This window comes from Myotis davidii, unplaced genomic scaffold (genome assembly GCF_000327345.1).
Source record: "Myotis davidii unplaced genomic scaffold, ASM32734v1 scaffold1534, whole genome shotgun sequence".
NCBI classification, from domain to species: Eukaryota; Metazoa; Chordata; class Mammalia; order Chiroptera; family Vespertilionidae; genus Myotis; species Myotis davidii.
In genome coordinates, this window is record NW_006285799.1 from 67,648 (window position 1) to 83,773 (window position 16,126).

Consider the following 16,126-nt stretch of genomic DNA (forward strand, 5'->3'; position numbering starts at 1 on the left):
GGTAAACCACTGTGTGGAGAGCAATGAACCTTCCAGAACCAAAGAAGAGTTCTCTGTAAATCTCCCTGAAAGGGCCCATTGGTAATGCCGTTGTCGCCTCTCTCCTTACCTGGGAGAAGCAGAATAAAGACATCAGGCGTGGATCTGAGTTACAAGTCCTCATTGTCTTAAGTGACTATAAAAATGGGACTCATTACGTTCTCAGTGGACATTTGTGCCCTTTGGCAACAGCAAGTGTGCGTGTACCTTGCAACATGTCATTAGAAAAGGCCTCTCCCCTGCGGTGGCAGCAGCGTTCTCATTCAGAAAAGTCAGAGCTCAGGGAGCTGCAGTCCCTCACATAAGCCCTGTTTCTGGGCCGTGAGAGGATCACCAGATGAGAAGATAGGGCTGGATAGGTGGGTCTATGAACATCCTGGGAGGAATGGCAACTTGTTGGGGCTTTTCTGATTAGCATTCCAGAAGAATCTTTCTAGCTGCCATGTGTTGAGTGACTACTCATGGTTGCCTCTTGGGGAACTGCTAGGACTGCAGCCATCTTCACACCTCAGGCACCGGAACCTCTAGGACCCTCGGAAGTTTGCTTAGGAGACAACTTTGGCTGTGGAGGAAGAAAGACAGTATCTTCCACAATCTTCAGACTAAGTTAAGGAGGAACAAGTCTAGGGCAGCCTTTGGATCAGAGCTTTGGCCCTGGAGGACAGAGCAAATAGTAGATGCCTCAAGAATGTTTAAAATTAATAAGAAGCTGGTTTGGCCCAGTGGAGAGAGCCTCAGCCTGCAGTCTGAAGGGTTGCTGGTTCAATTCCCGTCAAGGTCACATGTCTGGTTGTGGGCTCAATCCCCAGTAGGGGGCAGGCAGGAGGCAGCTTATCAATGATTCTCTCTCATGATGTTTCTATCTCTCCCTTCCTCTCTGAAATCAATAAAAAAAATTTTATAAAAGAAGCTTAAATGAAGTAACATATTCACAACTCTGCTCTTAGAAATGCAACTTCTCCCATCAGTCTTCACTGAAGCCGCCCTCAGTTAAGGATTACTGTTTGAGTACGGTGTCCCCAAAAATGTATACCCACTTTAATAGCTGATAGCTCCGTTTTGAAAATGAAATGTATTTTCATACGCACTGGCTTCATAATTATTCAAAGTGTGTGTATACATTTTGGGGGGACATCCTATGTAAGTAGCCTTAAATTATTTAGTTCCATTCTAGATCGCAGGTAAATACATACTTGTTTTGCTATTAGGGAACAACCCAGAAACTCAGTGTGCTGGCTCCTGTTGTAAAAAATTAGTTTTTAGAAGCTGTGAATTTCCTAGGTGAAAAATTATAACATTTTATGTGGGCTTTATTTTGTATGGATCCAAGAACTTGTCTTAACTTTCCAAATTTTGCACCCATTGAACACTTTGTCACTCCTGTTTTAAAAACTTGCGAATAAGAACCTTTATATCAGAGGTGGATTTGTGTGTGTTTTTAAGGTTTATTTCAAGAATGTTTAAAATTAATTCATTTAACAACTTTGAACATGGGTCATTTATAAATTAAGTGAAAATTTCAGTCTAGAGAATAAAACTACCGATTTATACATTGGAGGGCCTAGTTCACTGTTCTGCTTATATTACAACCAAATTCCAGATTCATAACTTGTTGCTGTCTTATTCATTATGTAAAGGGAATGCAATGAAAATCGATAAAAAATAACTTTCAGATGCTATATATATATTTTCTTAGCAGTTCTTTGCTGAACTACATCTCTTGTAGCAAATGAGATGCCTCTTAATTAAAATTAGAAAAACTGGGGCATCATCTCTCCTGTGAATTCTTTCCTTTCACAGAAAAAGATGAGCCCCCACTTAGCAATGCCGGGGACGATGTGGTTCTGCGTCTGCCCACAGACGGGCTGGTTTTGGACGGCCGCGAGAGCACAGACGACCACGCCATCGTCCAGTACGAGTGGACACTGCTGCAGGGTGACCCGTCAGTGGACATGAAGGTAATCATGTCATCGTTGTCATGAAAACTGATGTTTCAGGGAAGTGGTCTTTGGTCATGTCCTTCCACTTATGCTCCCCAGATGTCTTTGAGCTAGCAGGAGAGGTATAAAGTGGAGAACGTATAAAAGTGAAAGTCCAAAAAATGGTTTGGTCTATAAATGTACTTTTCTACTGAGTAAACAGTGCTCCTGGTCCTTTGTTTTGAAGATGGCTTTGCTCTTGCTGCTTTCTTGCTGGCTTCACCAGAATACCAAAAACCTCCGAGGAAAAACGACTCCTGCTTTGTTCTAATGACTCAGATTACTGTTTACAATTTTTTATTTCTTCTTTTCTTAGTTCAAGATCCAGGTAGAGAATTTGAAAATTACAAAGGGGTATAAAGAGGAAAATAACAGCAGAAGGAGCCCATTCTTCACCTGATCCAGAAAGCAAACATTTAACCTAGCAGTTTGGGCCTGTTTGAGACAGTGAGTGACAATGAGTGAGAGACAGTGACTAATGAGACAATGAGTGACTAGGTCAGGTGCTCCACCCTGATTGTCATCAGGCTGGCCTGGGCCCAGCTGCAATTGCTGCGGTGGGATTGAGCTCCTTGTCAGCAGCTGCAGGCAGTACACAGTACTTCCTGGCTTGCGCAGATAAACTTCCCCAAACCACTCACAGCGGTTCTCAACCTGTGGGTTGAGTAGAGGAAGAGGGGGGAATCTGTATTGGTTTGCTAGGGCTGCCACAGCAAAGTAACCCAGACTGCTTGGGTTAAACAACCTATGTTTATGTCCTCACAGTTCTGGAGGGGAGAAGTCCAAGATTAAGGTTCCAACAGGGTTGGTTTCTTCTAAGGCAGGGGTGGGCAAACTTTTTGACTCGAGGGCCACAATGGGTTCTTACACTGGACCGGAGGGCCGGAACAAAAACATGGATGGAGTGTTTGTGTGAACTAATATAAATTCAAAGTAAACATCATTACATAAAAGGGTACGGTCTTTTTTTTCAATAGTGTTATTCATTTCAAACGGGCCGGATCCGGCGGGCCGTAGTTTGCCCACGGCTGTTCTAAGGCCTGTAGTTTCTTCTTGGCTTATGGTTGGCTGTTTTCCTTCCTGTGTCTTCACGTGGTGTCCCCTCTGTGGGGAGTGACTGATTTGTATTATATTGAGATTGCAACAAAAACAATCACCTGGTCTCTCAAGACTGATTTACATACACTGACTTACTCAGTGGTTATGCCGTCTTAGAATTGGGCTGGGCCCTTGTTCCACACGGTACCCAGCCTTCCATCCATATCCCATCAGAGCCCCTTCTGCGGCATACCTTCCAGAGGGCTCCCACTATCTGCCTAGCTATTCCCAGATATGCACGCTCACTACTTTGCCTAGGTCCTCTGGCGTCTTTAATCAGCTGTAATTTTGGGGCACACAGGATATGCCTCCCTGTGACGTCTGTGTATTGGTACTGGGTCTCCTCTTTGGAAAAGCACTGGGCACATCTTTCTTTATTCTTAAAAGTCCCTTAACTCTTTGAAAAAAATGAATGTCATCACTTGGAATGCTTTCCTCAGAACGCAGTACTCCCACTTCTTTCAGATGAATTGATTTCCAGACAACCCACCACCCAGCCTCTTCTGGATTTTCTCAGACTCATCTATACACTTGCTAAAACCTGGCGCCCCTTTTTGAACCCCGTATGTCAACTGAAGATGTGTGTATCTTCCTGACACAGCTGTCAGCTCCTGTGATCCAGACATTGTCTATACTTCTATTAATGAAGCTTAATTTACATAAGCTGCTTTAGTAGCTGCATCATAGGCATGTGGAGTTTTCCATTGGCAGGATTACCTGAAACCTGCTTTCATCTTTTACATGAACTACTGCCCTGGTGGCCTCCCCATCTTGTTTGTGTAATTGATTGATTGAACCTGAGTGCAGGATCTAATATTTATCCTTTTTACATCTCAATAGAAATAGCCTAGACCCGTGGTCGGCAAACTGCGGCTCGCGAGCCACATGTGGCTCTTTGGCCCCTTGAGTGTGGCTCTTCCTAAGCCTTAGGAGTACCCTAATTAAGTTAGTAACAATGTACCTATCTATATAGTTTAAGTTTAAAAAATTTGGCTCTCAGAAGAAATTTCAGTCGTTGTTCTGTTGATATTTGGCTCTGTTGACTAATGAGGTTGCCGACCACTGACCTAACCAAATGTGATGCTTCCCGTTCGGGTGGCAGGTGCCTCAGTCAGGGACGCTGAAGCTGTCCCACCTGCAGGAAGGACGGTACACCTTTCAGCTCACCGTGACGGACACTGCGGGGCAGAGGAGCGCTGACAACGTCTCGGTGACCGTGCTGCCCCCGGCCTTCCCCACGCGAGGTGAGGAGGAAGTTTTTCCCTGGAATTCACAGCGGCCAACAGAACCCAGACTGTGTACAGAGGGTGGGATCAGAGTGGCATTTTATATTCTAACTATGCATATTATTCTAATAATATATTCTGACTATTTATTTTTGGGTCTTGTTGACTGAGAGAGTCTTTACTAAAACTGTGATCACAAAAGTAGCTCCTTTATGCTTCGGGCCAGCAACACCGCTGGACTGAGGTGGGGATAGACTGTGAGAGCCGTGGGACCCAGAGCGGCTCCATCTTTCTTTGACTGGATTTCATAAAAGACAATCATGAGGCTTTTCCAGAAGAGGATCTAGTTTAAAGGTGTGTGGCCTGTCTGATATGTACGCTCAAGAGTGCAGCAAGGAGTACATTGAAGACAAATCAGCCCTAGCCGGTTTGGCTCAGTGGCTAGAGCGTCATTCCTCAGACTGAAGGGTCCCGGGTTCGATTTTGGCCAAGGGTACGTCCTTTGGTTGCAGGCTTCTAGCCTGAAATCTTTTGTCTGCATTCCCAGCGTCAGGAAGTCCCCCAGTTGTTACGTAGCTGAGCCTAGGAGAGTGGGCTTACTCTGGAGTGGGGAAATGCCTTTTAGGGAAATACATTGTAGCTCCTATGTATTGGACCTCGGATTAAAAACTCCTAAGAGCTCCAAAAAGGAGACAATTTCATTATTTAGAGAAGAAAAATTCATACCAGCCAGTACCTAAAGATTCTGTTTATTCTTTACAGCACCAAAGAGGTATGGTGGTCAACAAATAGGGTTCAGTAGTAAAAAGTTAATCTCAGTAAAAATCATTGCTTAGGAAATGAGAATGTAAGACACGGCCTGTGTAAAATGGTGTACCGGATACAACAGTCAGCCACCCACGTGCCATGCAGGGTTGGGGCTGACCGAGAAGGTGATGGGATGAAGGAACTAACGCAGAGTGAGGTCCGAGTGAGGAGGCCCAGGTCAGGGTGGGGAGGACCAGAGCTGCTTCCTCTCTCGTCCCACCTCGTGGCAATGTCGGCATCGAGAAGAGCCCTAACGTGAAGCCCGGGTGATTCCCAAGAACTAAGTCAGGGCCTCTTGCTCCAGCTCCGACTGTTAGGTGCTTCCTTATCTGTATCTCCTCACCCACATGTATGTCATCACACGATGAGTCTCTGTCATCCTGACGGTGGAAGGCAGCTCTCCTGCAGTCCTGTGACTGGAGTCTTGTCTGTGAACAGGATGCTCAAAGGTTTGCTCACGCCACCACTTCTTTTGTGACGACGGCTGTTGCATTGACATCACACTGGCTTGTGATGGAGTCGAGCAGTGTCCTGACGGATCTGATGAAGCTTTCTGTCAAAATTGTGAGTCGGCTGCGTGGCCTGTTGGGGCAGAAGGGATGCCTGTATCCTCTTTCTTATATGCAAGTCAATACAGGCAGTCCTCGGGTTACGTCGAACTCGACGTATGTCATTTTGTGGCTATGTCGCCATCTCCCATTTATTTATAAGAAAAAAAGTTCCGTCATTTCGATGTATGTACATATGTGCTTTATGTTTTTTATTATTTACCACAGGTAAAGGCCAGGAATTGTTCTCTTTTAAATTTTTTTTGCTGTTTCACTTCATTACTGCTGTGTCTGTGCTCCATGTGAGTGACGTGTAGGTGCTTAGGTAGGTGGGTTCCGACTTACGGTGAAAATCGAGTTACATCGCGCCGTAGGAACGGATCGCCCACGTCACCCGAGAACCTACTGTATAGCTCTTTTTCTGCCCGGTTTCAGGTATAACTTGATGTGAACAGGCTTTGCCTTAAATGAAGCAGCATTTATTGAGTCTCATGCTAGTTACAAAGGTCAGAGAGCTTATATTGCTTCATTTTTCAGAAATTGTTTGCACTTTTCCAAAAGATTCTTCACCATCCGAAAAATGCTCTATCATATATGCTTTTTAAAGAACTGAAGTGAGTTAACGTTTTGTTTGGATACATTTTTTTAGATAATGCATGACAGACTGTGGTGTGGCTTAAGTAATCTGCAAAGCAGTTGCATGTCGTATGCACACACATGACCCACAGGAAAGAAGAAAAGCTGCAGAAAGTTAATCAAGTGTTGGTTTGAGGAAGGATGAGGAATCTCACGAGGTTTAAAAGTTTTCTCTCTGTCAATTTGTATGTGACAGAAAGTTAATTACTAGAAGAGAGATCACCCATTTGAAAACGAGAGAGAGGTTTTTATGAGGCTGTGACATGTCTTAACTGGAAACGTTATTATTCCCGAATACCCATGACTTCAAATCTGCAGATTTAGGGGTTTTAGTTGAAGCTCAGAAAAGAAGCCAAACAAACGACTAACTAGCTCTCGCCCGCTTCAGTGAGCCTTGACCGGAAGACAGAGACTCACATGATGACTGCCCAGCCTAGAACCGTAGCAGTGAGCGAAGATGCAGCAGGGCGCTTCTTGGAGAAGTCTCAGAAAGCCGCCGCCCCACAGCTGCCACCGGCGTTACCAGACACGGAGAGGAATCATTCCACCTCCTGGGGACCAAAGATTCAAACTGACCCCCTGATGCCAGGTAAGGGCTTGAGACAGGTTCTCCACAAAGAGCTTTGATTTCTATGAGGACACTTGGCTCAAAATTAAGGTTATATTTGGAGAGTGATAAGGAACTATCTTAAAAGGAAGAGGAGCATTCCAATGAAGAATTTGGCCAAAAGAAAAAATAAAACCTCCCATTTGCACTGATTAGTTTTTATAGTAAGAAACACCTACTAAATACAAGCATACATTCATACCTGGATACACACTCCAGAGGTATCAATAATCAATACATTTATTTGTAAATAAATTAGAGATAAGAAACACTTATATCCCGGCAACTAATACCCTAAGTGTTAAATTTGAGGTTATTTTGTGATGAAGCAGTATAATCCCAATATATTCATGTAAATCCTCCTCACACTAAGCAAGTGAAAGTGAAGGAAGTAATATGTCATTTTGAAATGGTTGCATGTGCTGGTGATTCAGTGTTATGCCTCCAATTTAACTAAATCTGTAACTTTTAATTTTTAAAATAAGGCTAATGAGATTTTTAAATGCATCCACACTGTTGAAGCATTATAGGATTATATCGTTTTAAGTTAATTTTTGCTCATTTATATGTGTACCATTGTATGATACGAGAAATATAGACCATCACTTATGTATGCTTTTGTGAATATCTTTTCAGTACTCAAACTCTGCATACATTAAACTGAAATAATCACTAGTTTAATAACTTCTTTGTGACAATTTTTTGTTCATTGCAGAAGGTACAGAAGATGCAAATAAGAAAAAAGGAAATGACTTAAAATATCAGCCTTTATTGAAAACAAATGTTAATGTTTTGGTATATTTGCTTCCAATATTTTGTTTATCTACTTTGTGGATTTTAAATGCTTCCATACAAATATGTTTGCAAAAATTCCATAGGGGGCCTTTCTTTTTCTTTTTAAATACATTTTTATTCATTTCAGAGAGGGAGACGGAGAGAGAGATAGAAACATCAATGATGACAGAGAATCATTGACTCGGGTATGTGCCCTGATGGGGAATTGAACCATGACCTCCTGGTACATAGGTCTACACTCAACCACTGAGCCATGCTGGCAGGGCCTTCTGCTTTGACAGTTTAGGTTCAGTGCCCTTCAGATGCCTGCTTTGGTCAATTCCTTGTTGATACTGCCACCTAATGGGCAAATCAGTCACTTCAGCCCTGCCTTGGAATTTTAGTCGTTTTCTCCACATAGAAAAGACGGCCACCTAAGAAACAGTCAAGGGAGACCAGGTGTTTTTGGCAGGAGGAATGAAGAGCTGACGGAAAGAAGTGAGTTTTCAGATACCAGGGTAGAGGAACTCTTGCTACTTACTGTGTTAGAGAGTCCCACGTGAAAGCAGTTCCTCATCAGTTAATAAGGGATTTCAACCAGATGCCCAAGGCCCCATCCAGCACTGAGAGCCTGTTTCAGGGATGTTAAGTAGCCTGACGTTCATACAGAACTTCATCGGCCCAAATCTGTGCTAGATTGTTCAGTGACCCTGTCAGTGGGGACCCTTAGAGCTTAGGAGAAAAAGCTTAAAGTACATGTCTAAGGAAAGGGTGGCATGGCGTGCTCAAGAGGGAGCACACACCGGGTCCTTGGTCTTAAGGGTTTTTAATCTGTTGTCTAAAGGCGGGAGTTTTAGCCTGGCTGGTGTGACTCAGTGGTTGAGCATCAGCCCATGAACCAGCAGGTGATCACGGTTCAATTCCTGGTCAGGGCACATGCCTGGGTTTCAGGCTCAATCCCCAGTAGGGGGCATGTAGGAGGCAGCAGTCAATGAGTCTCTCTCATCATTGATGTTTCTCTCTCCTTCTCCTTCTCCCTTCCTTTCTCTCTAAAATCACTAAAGTCCTATTTTTTTTTAAAAAAAAACAGTAGTTAAAAAAATAAAGGCAGGAGTTTTAGGATAGGTCACGGGGAGGGTCTCAACAGAATATTCAACAGCTTTCCAGGTGTGACCTTTCATATGCTGATGCATCAAGATGAGTGTATAGGGGAGCTGGGGATCATTCCCTGGTCAGCTTCACTGCTTTCTTTACTTTTATCTTGGGTTTGTCTGGCTCTTCTTTTGTTGTTGTTGTTACTTGTTCCCTTGACTGCATCGGTTCTGAGGTTTGGCTGGCACTAGTGGCACCCACTGGGCCTCCATTATCTATCTCCCAGACCAGGTGATTTAAGCTACCTGCTTGCTGGTTGGGGAGGAGAGGTGTAAACCATCTGCTCCTAATTGTTCTTGGTTAGGGAAGATAAAATCTTGTGTTATTAGCAGGCTGTTAATTGCTTGGCCTTGTTTAACTGCTTGTCTCAGTGCCCTCATCCCACCTGCCAAGGAATTTCCCAGCTTCTTACTGGGTTCCCAGCGCCGCCTTCTGGGGAGTGAGGACTCAGCCTTAGCATCATCCTGAAAATAATGTTGCCACCCAGTTTGAGATGTATTTGCAACCTCTGTTTCAGATATGAAGCCTTTGACTTGGGCTATGAATATGTAAGGAATGAAGTTTCAGAGACGAAGAGAGAGTAGATATCCAGTTATTTATAATACATTTTGGTTTTTTCCCAATTATTAAAGTGATATGCATTTATAGTAGAAATTTGGAGAATACAGAAAAAGTTTTAAATCATGGAGCAAAGCTCAGTGTTAACATTGTTACATTTTCTTCTGGTTACTTTTATTTTTACACATATGCACACACATTTACTTTTAACAACATTAGGATATTATTTTTACAACACTCATTTTTCTTAAGAGCATTTTTATGTGTTACTAAATATCCAGTGGGCTATGAATATGTAAGAAATGAAGTTTCAGAGATGAAGAGAGAGTAGATATTCAGTTATTTATAATATATAGTGCTTTTTTCCTAATTATTAAAGTGATATGCATTTATAGTAGAAATTTGGAGAATACAGAAAAAGTTTTAAATCATGTAGCAAAGCTCACTGTTAACATTGTTACATTTTCTTCTGGATACTTTTATTTGTACACATATGCACACACATTTACGTTTAACAACATTAGGATATTATTTATACAACACTCATTTTTCTTACTTAAGAGCATTTTTATGTGTTACTAAATATCCATGAAAAACACAGCGTTTGAAAATCCAGGGCCAAAGAAATGGGCAGAGTAGAACTTTGGAAGGGTCGGAGAGGCCCTCACAGCCCGTGGTGTTCGTTTAGACAACAGCCTTCTCCCCAACTTCCAATTCTATGTGCATTGAAATGATGTTATATTCAGCATAACATAGATTTAAAAATACATTATTGTTCATGACCTATGCCTGTTCTACAAGAATCAACAACTAGTACAAGAAATATGAACCAGTTAAGTGTTCTGCTGCCTCCTTCCCCCACACACGTTTTGAGGATAAAAAAATTAACTCATTTTAGATATACTGAAGCGATACCAAGGTTAATGCTAGTAATGTAGTACAGAAAGTAGGAGAGGCAGTCTTTCATCTGTCACATTGGCAGAGGTGAGAAAGTAATAATTAATGCTTAAATGAGTACAGGGAAGCAAGTCTCATGCACTTTTGGTGGGATTAACTTTACGATTTTCCACTATCCAGATGACTTGTGATCCTTAGTAAGTCCATGTATTTTTCTTAGTACAAGTTACCAAATAAATGCAGCTAGTTCCTTTAAATAGTCTTGTTTCAGTTGCAGGTGTCCTGAACATTTCTGTTGACGCCATATGAGTAAGGAAGCTTTAAAATGTTTGTTTCTCCATAAAATTCCTCATGTCGGCTGATCATTTCTAATTTACAGACATTAAGCCTTGTATTTCCCCAAAATTGCACTTGAAATCACACCACAGTGTGAGGGTAACGTTACTAACTCATTATTATATTGTCAATGTAACAAGCACACAGATGCTATAAATTACTAGAGAGGAAATGATAGAAGGGACCGGCCATTGCTCATTACGAGAACCTGGGATAAAAACTGTAAGATTTTATCTTTCTTAATGTCTCCTCTCAATAGTATACATAGGGTCAGGTGAGAAAGTGAAATAGCACGTCCATGTGCCTTCTGTGTGCTCTGTTCGTTTTTTATGAAGAAAAACCTCAGGACTGCTGCTGCTTTCCATTGTATGAAGTTCAGAGATGACCCTTGACTTCTCTGGCCGAGTCCCTTCCTTCCTTCTCTGAGGTGGAGGTGGGAGTCCTGGCACAATATGCTTGTTCCCCTCTGTCTGTCCAGTGGTTTTGTACTGGCCACACATTCTGCTGTATTAAATTGATCACATTATCTAGTGTATTGGTGATAAGCTTAGGCCTATGCTTATTAGAGAAATAGATGGTGTATATTCAGGTCTTTCTTCTAAAGTTTCTGATGTACCCTCAATATGTGTTCTACTTATTTTCCAGATAGTGATTCCTCAGGGAAGAACGAAAAAGAAGAAAATTATCTTTTTGAGTCAAAGAGCAATCGAGGAGGAGGGGAACACCCAGCCCCAGAAATAGGTAAATATGTGTGGGGAGCCCGCACGGTCATGGCATACTCAGCCCCAGGGCATCTTATGTGTGGCGCCAGCTCAGGCTGGTTCAGTGACCCTGAGTGGGGGCGGTGAAGGATGGAGAAGACAAGAGAAAAGGCTGGGTCTGGGTGGGACGCTGCTCCCAGATGGAGAGACAGTGCCACAGACTACAAGCCGTCTTTATTTTATAGATTCCACGAGGCAAAGTAAGGGCGTGGTCAAGATGTGTACAACATTCTCATAGGTTTCAATCCTACTCAGTTTCAAGCCCACATCACTCAGACATGTGGGTCCACGTGTTCGGACCATAGGCTCACGCTTACAACTACAGCTGTTGGCTATAATTGTGCTGGGAGAGCTCTGCCCTCCCAGCTGGGACTTGCACGTGGCCATGAGAGGACTGTGCCCTCTCATTAGTCCAAGGCTTGAATCTGTCCAAACACTGTAGCCGCTCTCCACAAATATGTACCTTGAAAATTCATCGCAGAGTATAAAGATTTTTTTTTAATTCTTCACTCAGTTTTCTATTTTTTTGTTATTTTTATTGATTTCAGAGAGGAATGGAGAGGGAGAGAGAAATAGAAACAGAGAGAATCATTAATCGGCTGCCTCCTGCACGTCCCCTCCTGGGGATCGAGCCCGCAACCCAACCATGTGCCCTTGACCGGAGTCGAACCAGGGACCTTTCAGTCTGCAGGCTGACACTCTATCCACTGAACCAAACCGGCTAGGACGCAGAGTATAAAGATTTTCAGAATCGCATACCCTCTAGTTGAGGATACCAGAAAAAACTTAAACAGCTCAAGACAAGAGCAGTGGTCTGTGGATCACAACTGATTTCTCATCATCTCCTATATCAAGCTTCACCTTCGGGCACTTACACTAGTCACCTCACATCTTTGAACCTCAGCTTCCTCTTTTATAAGTTGATTGAACTAGATAATCACCATGGTCCCTTCCAGGTGTAACCTTCTGTGAAAAGAGTAATATTCGTGGCATTGTGGTTAAGAACAAGATGCCAGGTTCAGATCTTTCTCCACCACTGAACTTTATGACCTTGGGCAGGTTTTCTTCTCTCTCTGGACCTCTATTTCCTCCTGTGTAAGATGGAGCCAAGAACTATACTTGCCCAGAGTTGTTAGGGAGAATACATGGGACAGTAAATACAAAGCACTTAGTACAGTGCTTGGCTCATACAATGACGGTTATTATTACTGAGTTATTTGTGATACAACAAGAGTAAAGGTCTTAGAGTACCTAGTTCTCCTCAAGTGCAAAGACAGAAGCCAATAGGAACAGGGAAAGTGTGTAGGAAGTAGAGGGAATATTTAGTAAGTGGAAGAAAAGTCTCTTCATTCCATAATTTTGGTTGTTTTTAACTAGAAAGAAAACACTACCTACATAGTCCTGTAGCAAGTCAGGCTTTAGTCCTAAATCCCTAAACTAACTAGTGAAAATTTAGGGAAACGAAAGACGATTCTTCAGTTATAGATCCAAGTTGAGAAAACTTTCTTTTCCACCCTAGAATGTCTTTTGTAATATTTACACAATATTAAAGTGTGCCGAGCCGTCAAGGCCACAGGTGAACCTGAGCGGGTAGTGAAGGATTTAGAAAAGACAGACAAGAGAAAAAAAGCTACGTTTAGGTGGGACACTGCCCTCTCCGATGGAGAGACAGCGCCCCGGCCTGCACGCTGAGTCTTTATTTTATAGCCAGATCCTGGGAGGCAAAGTAAGGGCGTGGTCACAACGTTCTCTCGGGTTCGAATCTACTCAATTACATGCACCCGATCAAGCTTTGTTTACTTGAGGCACCTCCCGCAGCCCACATCACTCAGCCACGTGGGGCCACAGGTTCCGACCATAAGGTCAAGCTTACAACTATAGCCTTTGGCTATAATCGTGCTGGGACTTGCAGGTGGCTTTGCCACGAGAGGATTACCCAGTTTGCCCCTTAGCTGGTTTCTGAGAAAAATATCATGATGTGGTTTAACAGGGGTTAGAAAGTTTTAAATCTCAAAGAACCCAAACTAAAAACATTGAAGAAATACTTAAAAGTCCATAAGAATTTTCTGTATTCTAGCAAGCACTTTCTGGGAGATTTCATTTTCCTTGTCATCAAAGCAGTAAACAGGAATCAGATTTGACAGTTCAGCAGCCTCCTATATGACTTAGCCCATAGAAAATGCCCCTATTGTATGTGTTTTACTGTACCCTGTAGCCTAAACACTGCAGCTCATCCTTAAGGGCAGCCTTTAATCATTTTCTTGCCTGAACAAGAGGTTGGCCCTTCTCTCCTTTGTCCCATTCCTTTGTAACATTTCTAACCTACGAGGCTAGTACTGGAAGACACAGGGAGTGGAGGGAGGGGGAACCAACACCTTCATGGGCCTTGGCTGTTTCAAAACTGCCTTCTTCAGGGTGGCCATTAGGACACTCTAGTGGCCAAAGCTCAACCGTCATGTGGAGAAATTCTGCAATGATTATAGAGTCCTGCAGAGGGGCTGTTGTGTGTGGAATGTATGAGCCAGCTCTAGAGTCAATGCTAGGCCGTTGGTTTATCACAGATTTTTCTTTCACAATTCTCTACGGAATACCAGCCTTTGTTTGGTACCCAGCAGTCACTACCACAACTTCCACATCCTCTCCTCCTGTGCCAGACACTCCCAGACAAAATCTTCTTCAGTTGAAATGCCATTAGTACTCAGCTCTAGGTCCTCTTGTCTTGGAGAGGAGACCACTCTACCCAGAACCAGTTTTAAGCCTGGAAAAATCAAAGCTATCAGGAGTGAACTTCCTCAGCTCCCTCCTATTGTAAGTTCTTGTCTGTCTGCACCCACCATCTCTTCCTTTCCTCTTGTACTAAAGGAGATGTTTCCTCTCCCAAGGTCAGTCTCTCCCCCAACCTTGATGCAGGCCCTTATCTTCTCAGGTACATTTCTCCATCATGTATTAACCCTCCTGGGTTTTGTTATTTTTTATTGATTTCAGAGAGGAAGGGAGAGGGAGAGAGAGATAGAAACATCAGTGATGAGAGAGAATCATTGATCGGCTGCCTCCTGCATGCCCCCTACTGGGGATCAAGCCTGCAACCTGGGTATGTGCCCTTGACTGGAATCGAACCTGGGACCTTTCACCGAGCCTCTATCCGCTGAGCCAAACCAGCTAGGGCAACCCTCCTGTTTTTAATCTGTTTCTTTATGGCTTATTCCCAACAGCTGCAGCCACATTCCGATCTCTCCCCACACAATGGTGTCCCTGGCTTTCTAACTGCTAAGCCCAGTGGCCTCCCGAGGCTTCACCGCCCTGGACCTCTCAGCATCTATGCAGCTGAGCACTTTTCTCTTGACATAGTCTCTTCCTTCTGCTCTAAGACACCCTTCTGTCCTGGTTGCCCTACCATTTCTCTGACCTGTCTTTTCCTATTCTTTTGCGTTCTCTCCTTTTGTCTGCCCCCTTAAATGGCGGTGTTTCTCAGGGCCTTGTTCCCAACCTCCCTTCCTTCCTCTCTGGCAATCTCACACACTTTCAGGGCTGCAACCACCACCTTGATGCTAACGGCTCCCACATATTTAGGCCCGAATAACCCCAAACCTACTAGAAAACCACCTCTAGGAATCTCAATTTGAAAATGTCAAAAAAATAAACATCTCAAAAATAAATAAAAATAAACATCTCCCTTGCCCATCCAAAAAGACCCATCATACATCCAGGTCACTCAAGCCAAGATCCAGTGAACCAGATGCACGGACACTCCTCTTACACCTGTACTTCTTACTGCGTTTTCCCACTTAAATGTCTACCCAGACGGGAGGTCACTAGGCTATGTCCTCCTCTGCCTTTTGGAGCAGTACTGGACCCAGTGGTCCTGGAGCTGCACCGTCTGGGGCTGTGTCCTAGCTTCACCACTAACCATACACTCAGCCGAGTCACTTAATTCTCGGTGCCTTAGGTCCCTCATTTGTAAAATGGGGATAAGAATTCTACCAACTCACGTGGTGGCTGAGAATTAGACGAGTGAAGCGAGAAAGCACTGAGGACAGTGCTGGCACGCCTCAGCAGCAGCTTATAATCGTTGATGAGCAGCGCTTGGCTCAGTGTTAGGCACCTGGCTGCTAATTAATGCAGAAAGAATGAATAAATGAAAGGCTATAGAATCGGCTTATGCAATGGAGATTTTGCTCCTCTAGCTCCACCAGTTGGCAAGACCCTTATAGCTAAAAATAGCCCCACCATCTCATCTGAAAGACTGGGCTGACTAGAAAGTAGGTCAGACTAAAAATAAGGCCTGCGCTTGACAAAACTGATCTGCTTTTTTATATACAAGTTTGACTTTTTAAAATTCCACATGTAAATGATATCATATAGTAATGGTCTTTCTCTGTCTCATTCACTTAGTAAGTAAGCCATAGAGAGCTAATGCATGGTATAATGAATATAGACAATAATATTGTACTTTAATGATGTGATAAATATTGCTTCAGTGGCAATTATATTACAATATATAAGTGTATCACCCAACTGGTGTGGCTCAGTGGTTGAGTATCGACCTATGAACCAGGAGGTCCCAGTTTGATTCCTAGTCAGGGCACATGCCCAGGTTGTGGGCTTGATCCCCAGTAGGAAGCATGCAGGAGGCAGCCGATCAATAATTTTCTCTTCATTGATGGTTTCCATTGCACTGTCCCACTCCCTTCCTCTCTGAAATCAATAA

General features: G+C 43.3%; 1 protein-coding gene across 1 annotated transcript in view; it reads left to right on the forward strand.

The window, feature by feature from the left end:
• The window catches only part of LRP11 (LDL receptor related protein 11), a 24,448-nt gene that overhangs the window by 7,119 nt on the left and 1,203 nt on the right, over nucleotides 1–16,126 (forward strand). The window contains exons 2-6 of the mRNA XM_006756895.2: nucleotides 1,840–1,997; nucleotides 4,219–4,360; nucleotides 5,588–5,713; nucleotides 6,722–6,922; nucleotides 11,303–11,398. Of these exons, the coding sequence (XP_006756958.1) occupies nucleotides 1,840–1,997; nucleotides 4,219–4,360; nucleotides 5,588–5,713; nucleotides 6,722–6,922; nucleotides 11,303–11,398 (723 nt within the window). The remainder of the gene's footprint in view (nucleotides 1–1,839; nucleotides 1,998–4,218; nucleotides 4,361–5,587; nucleotides 5,714–6,721; nucleotides 6,923–11,302; nucleotides 11,399–16,126) is intronic.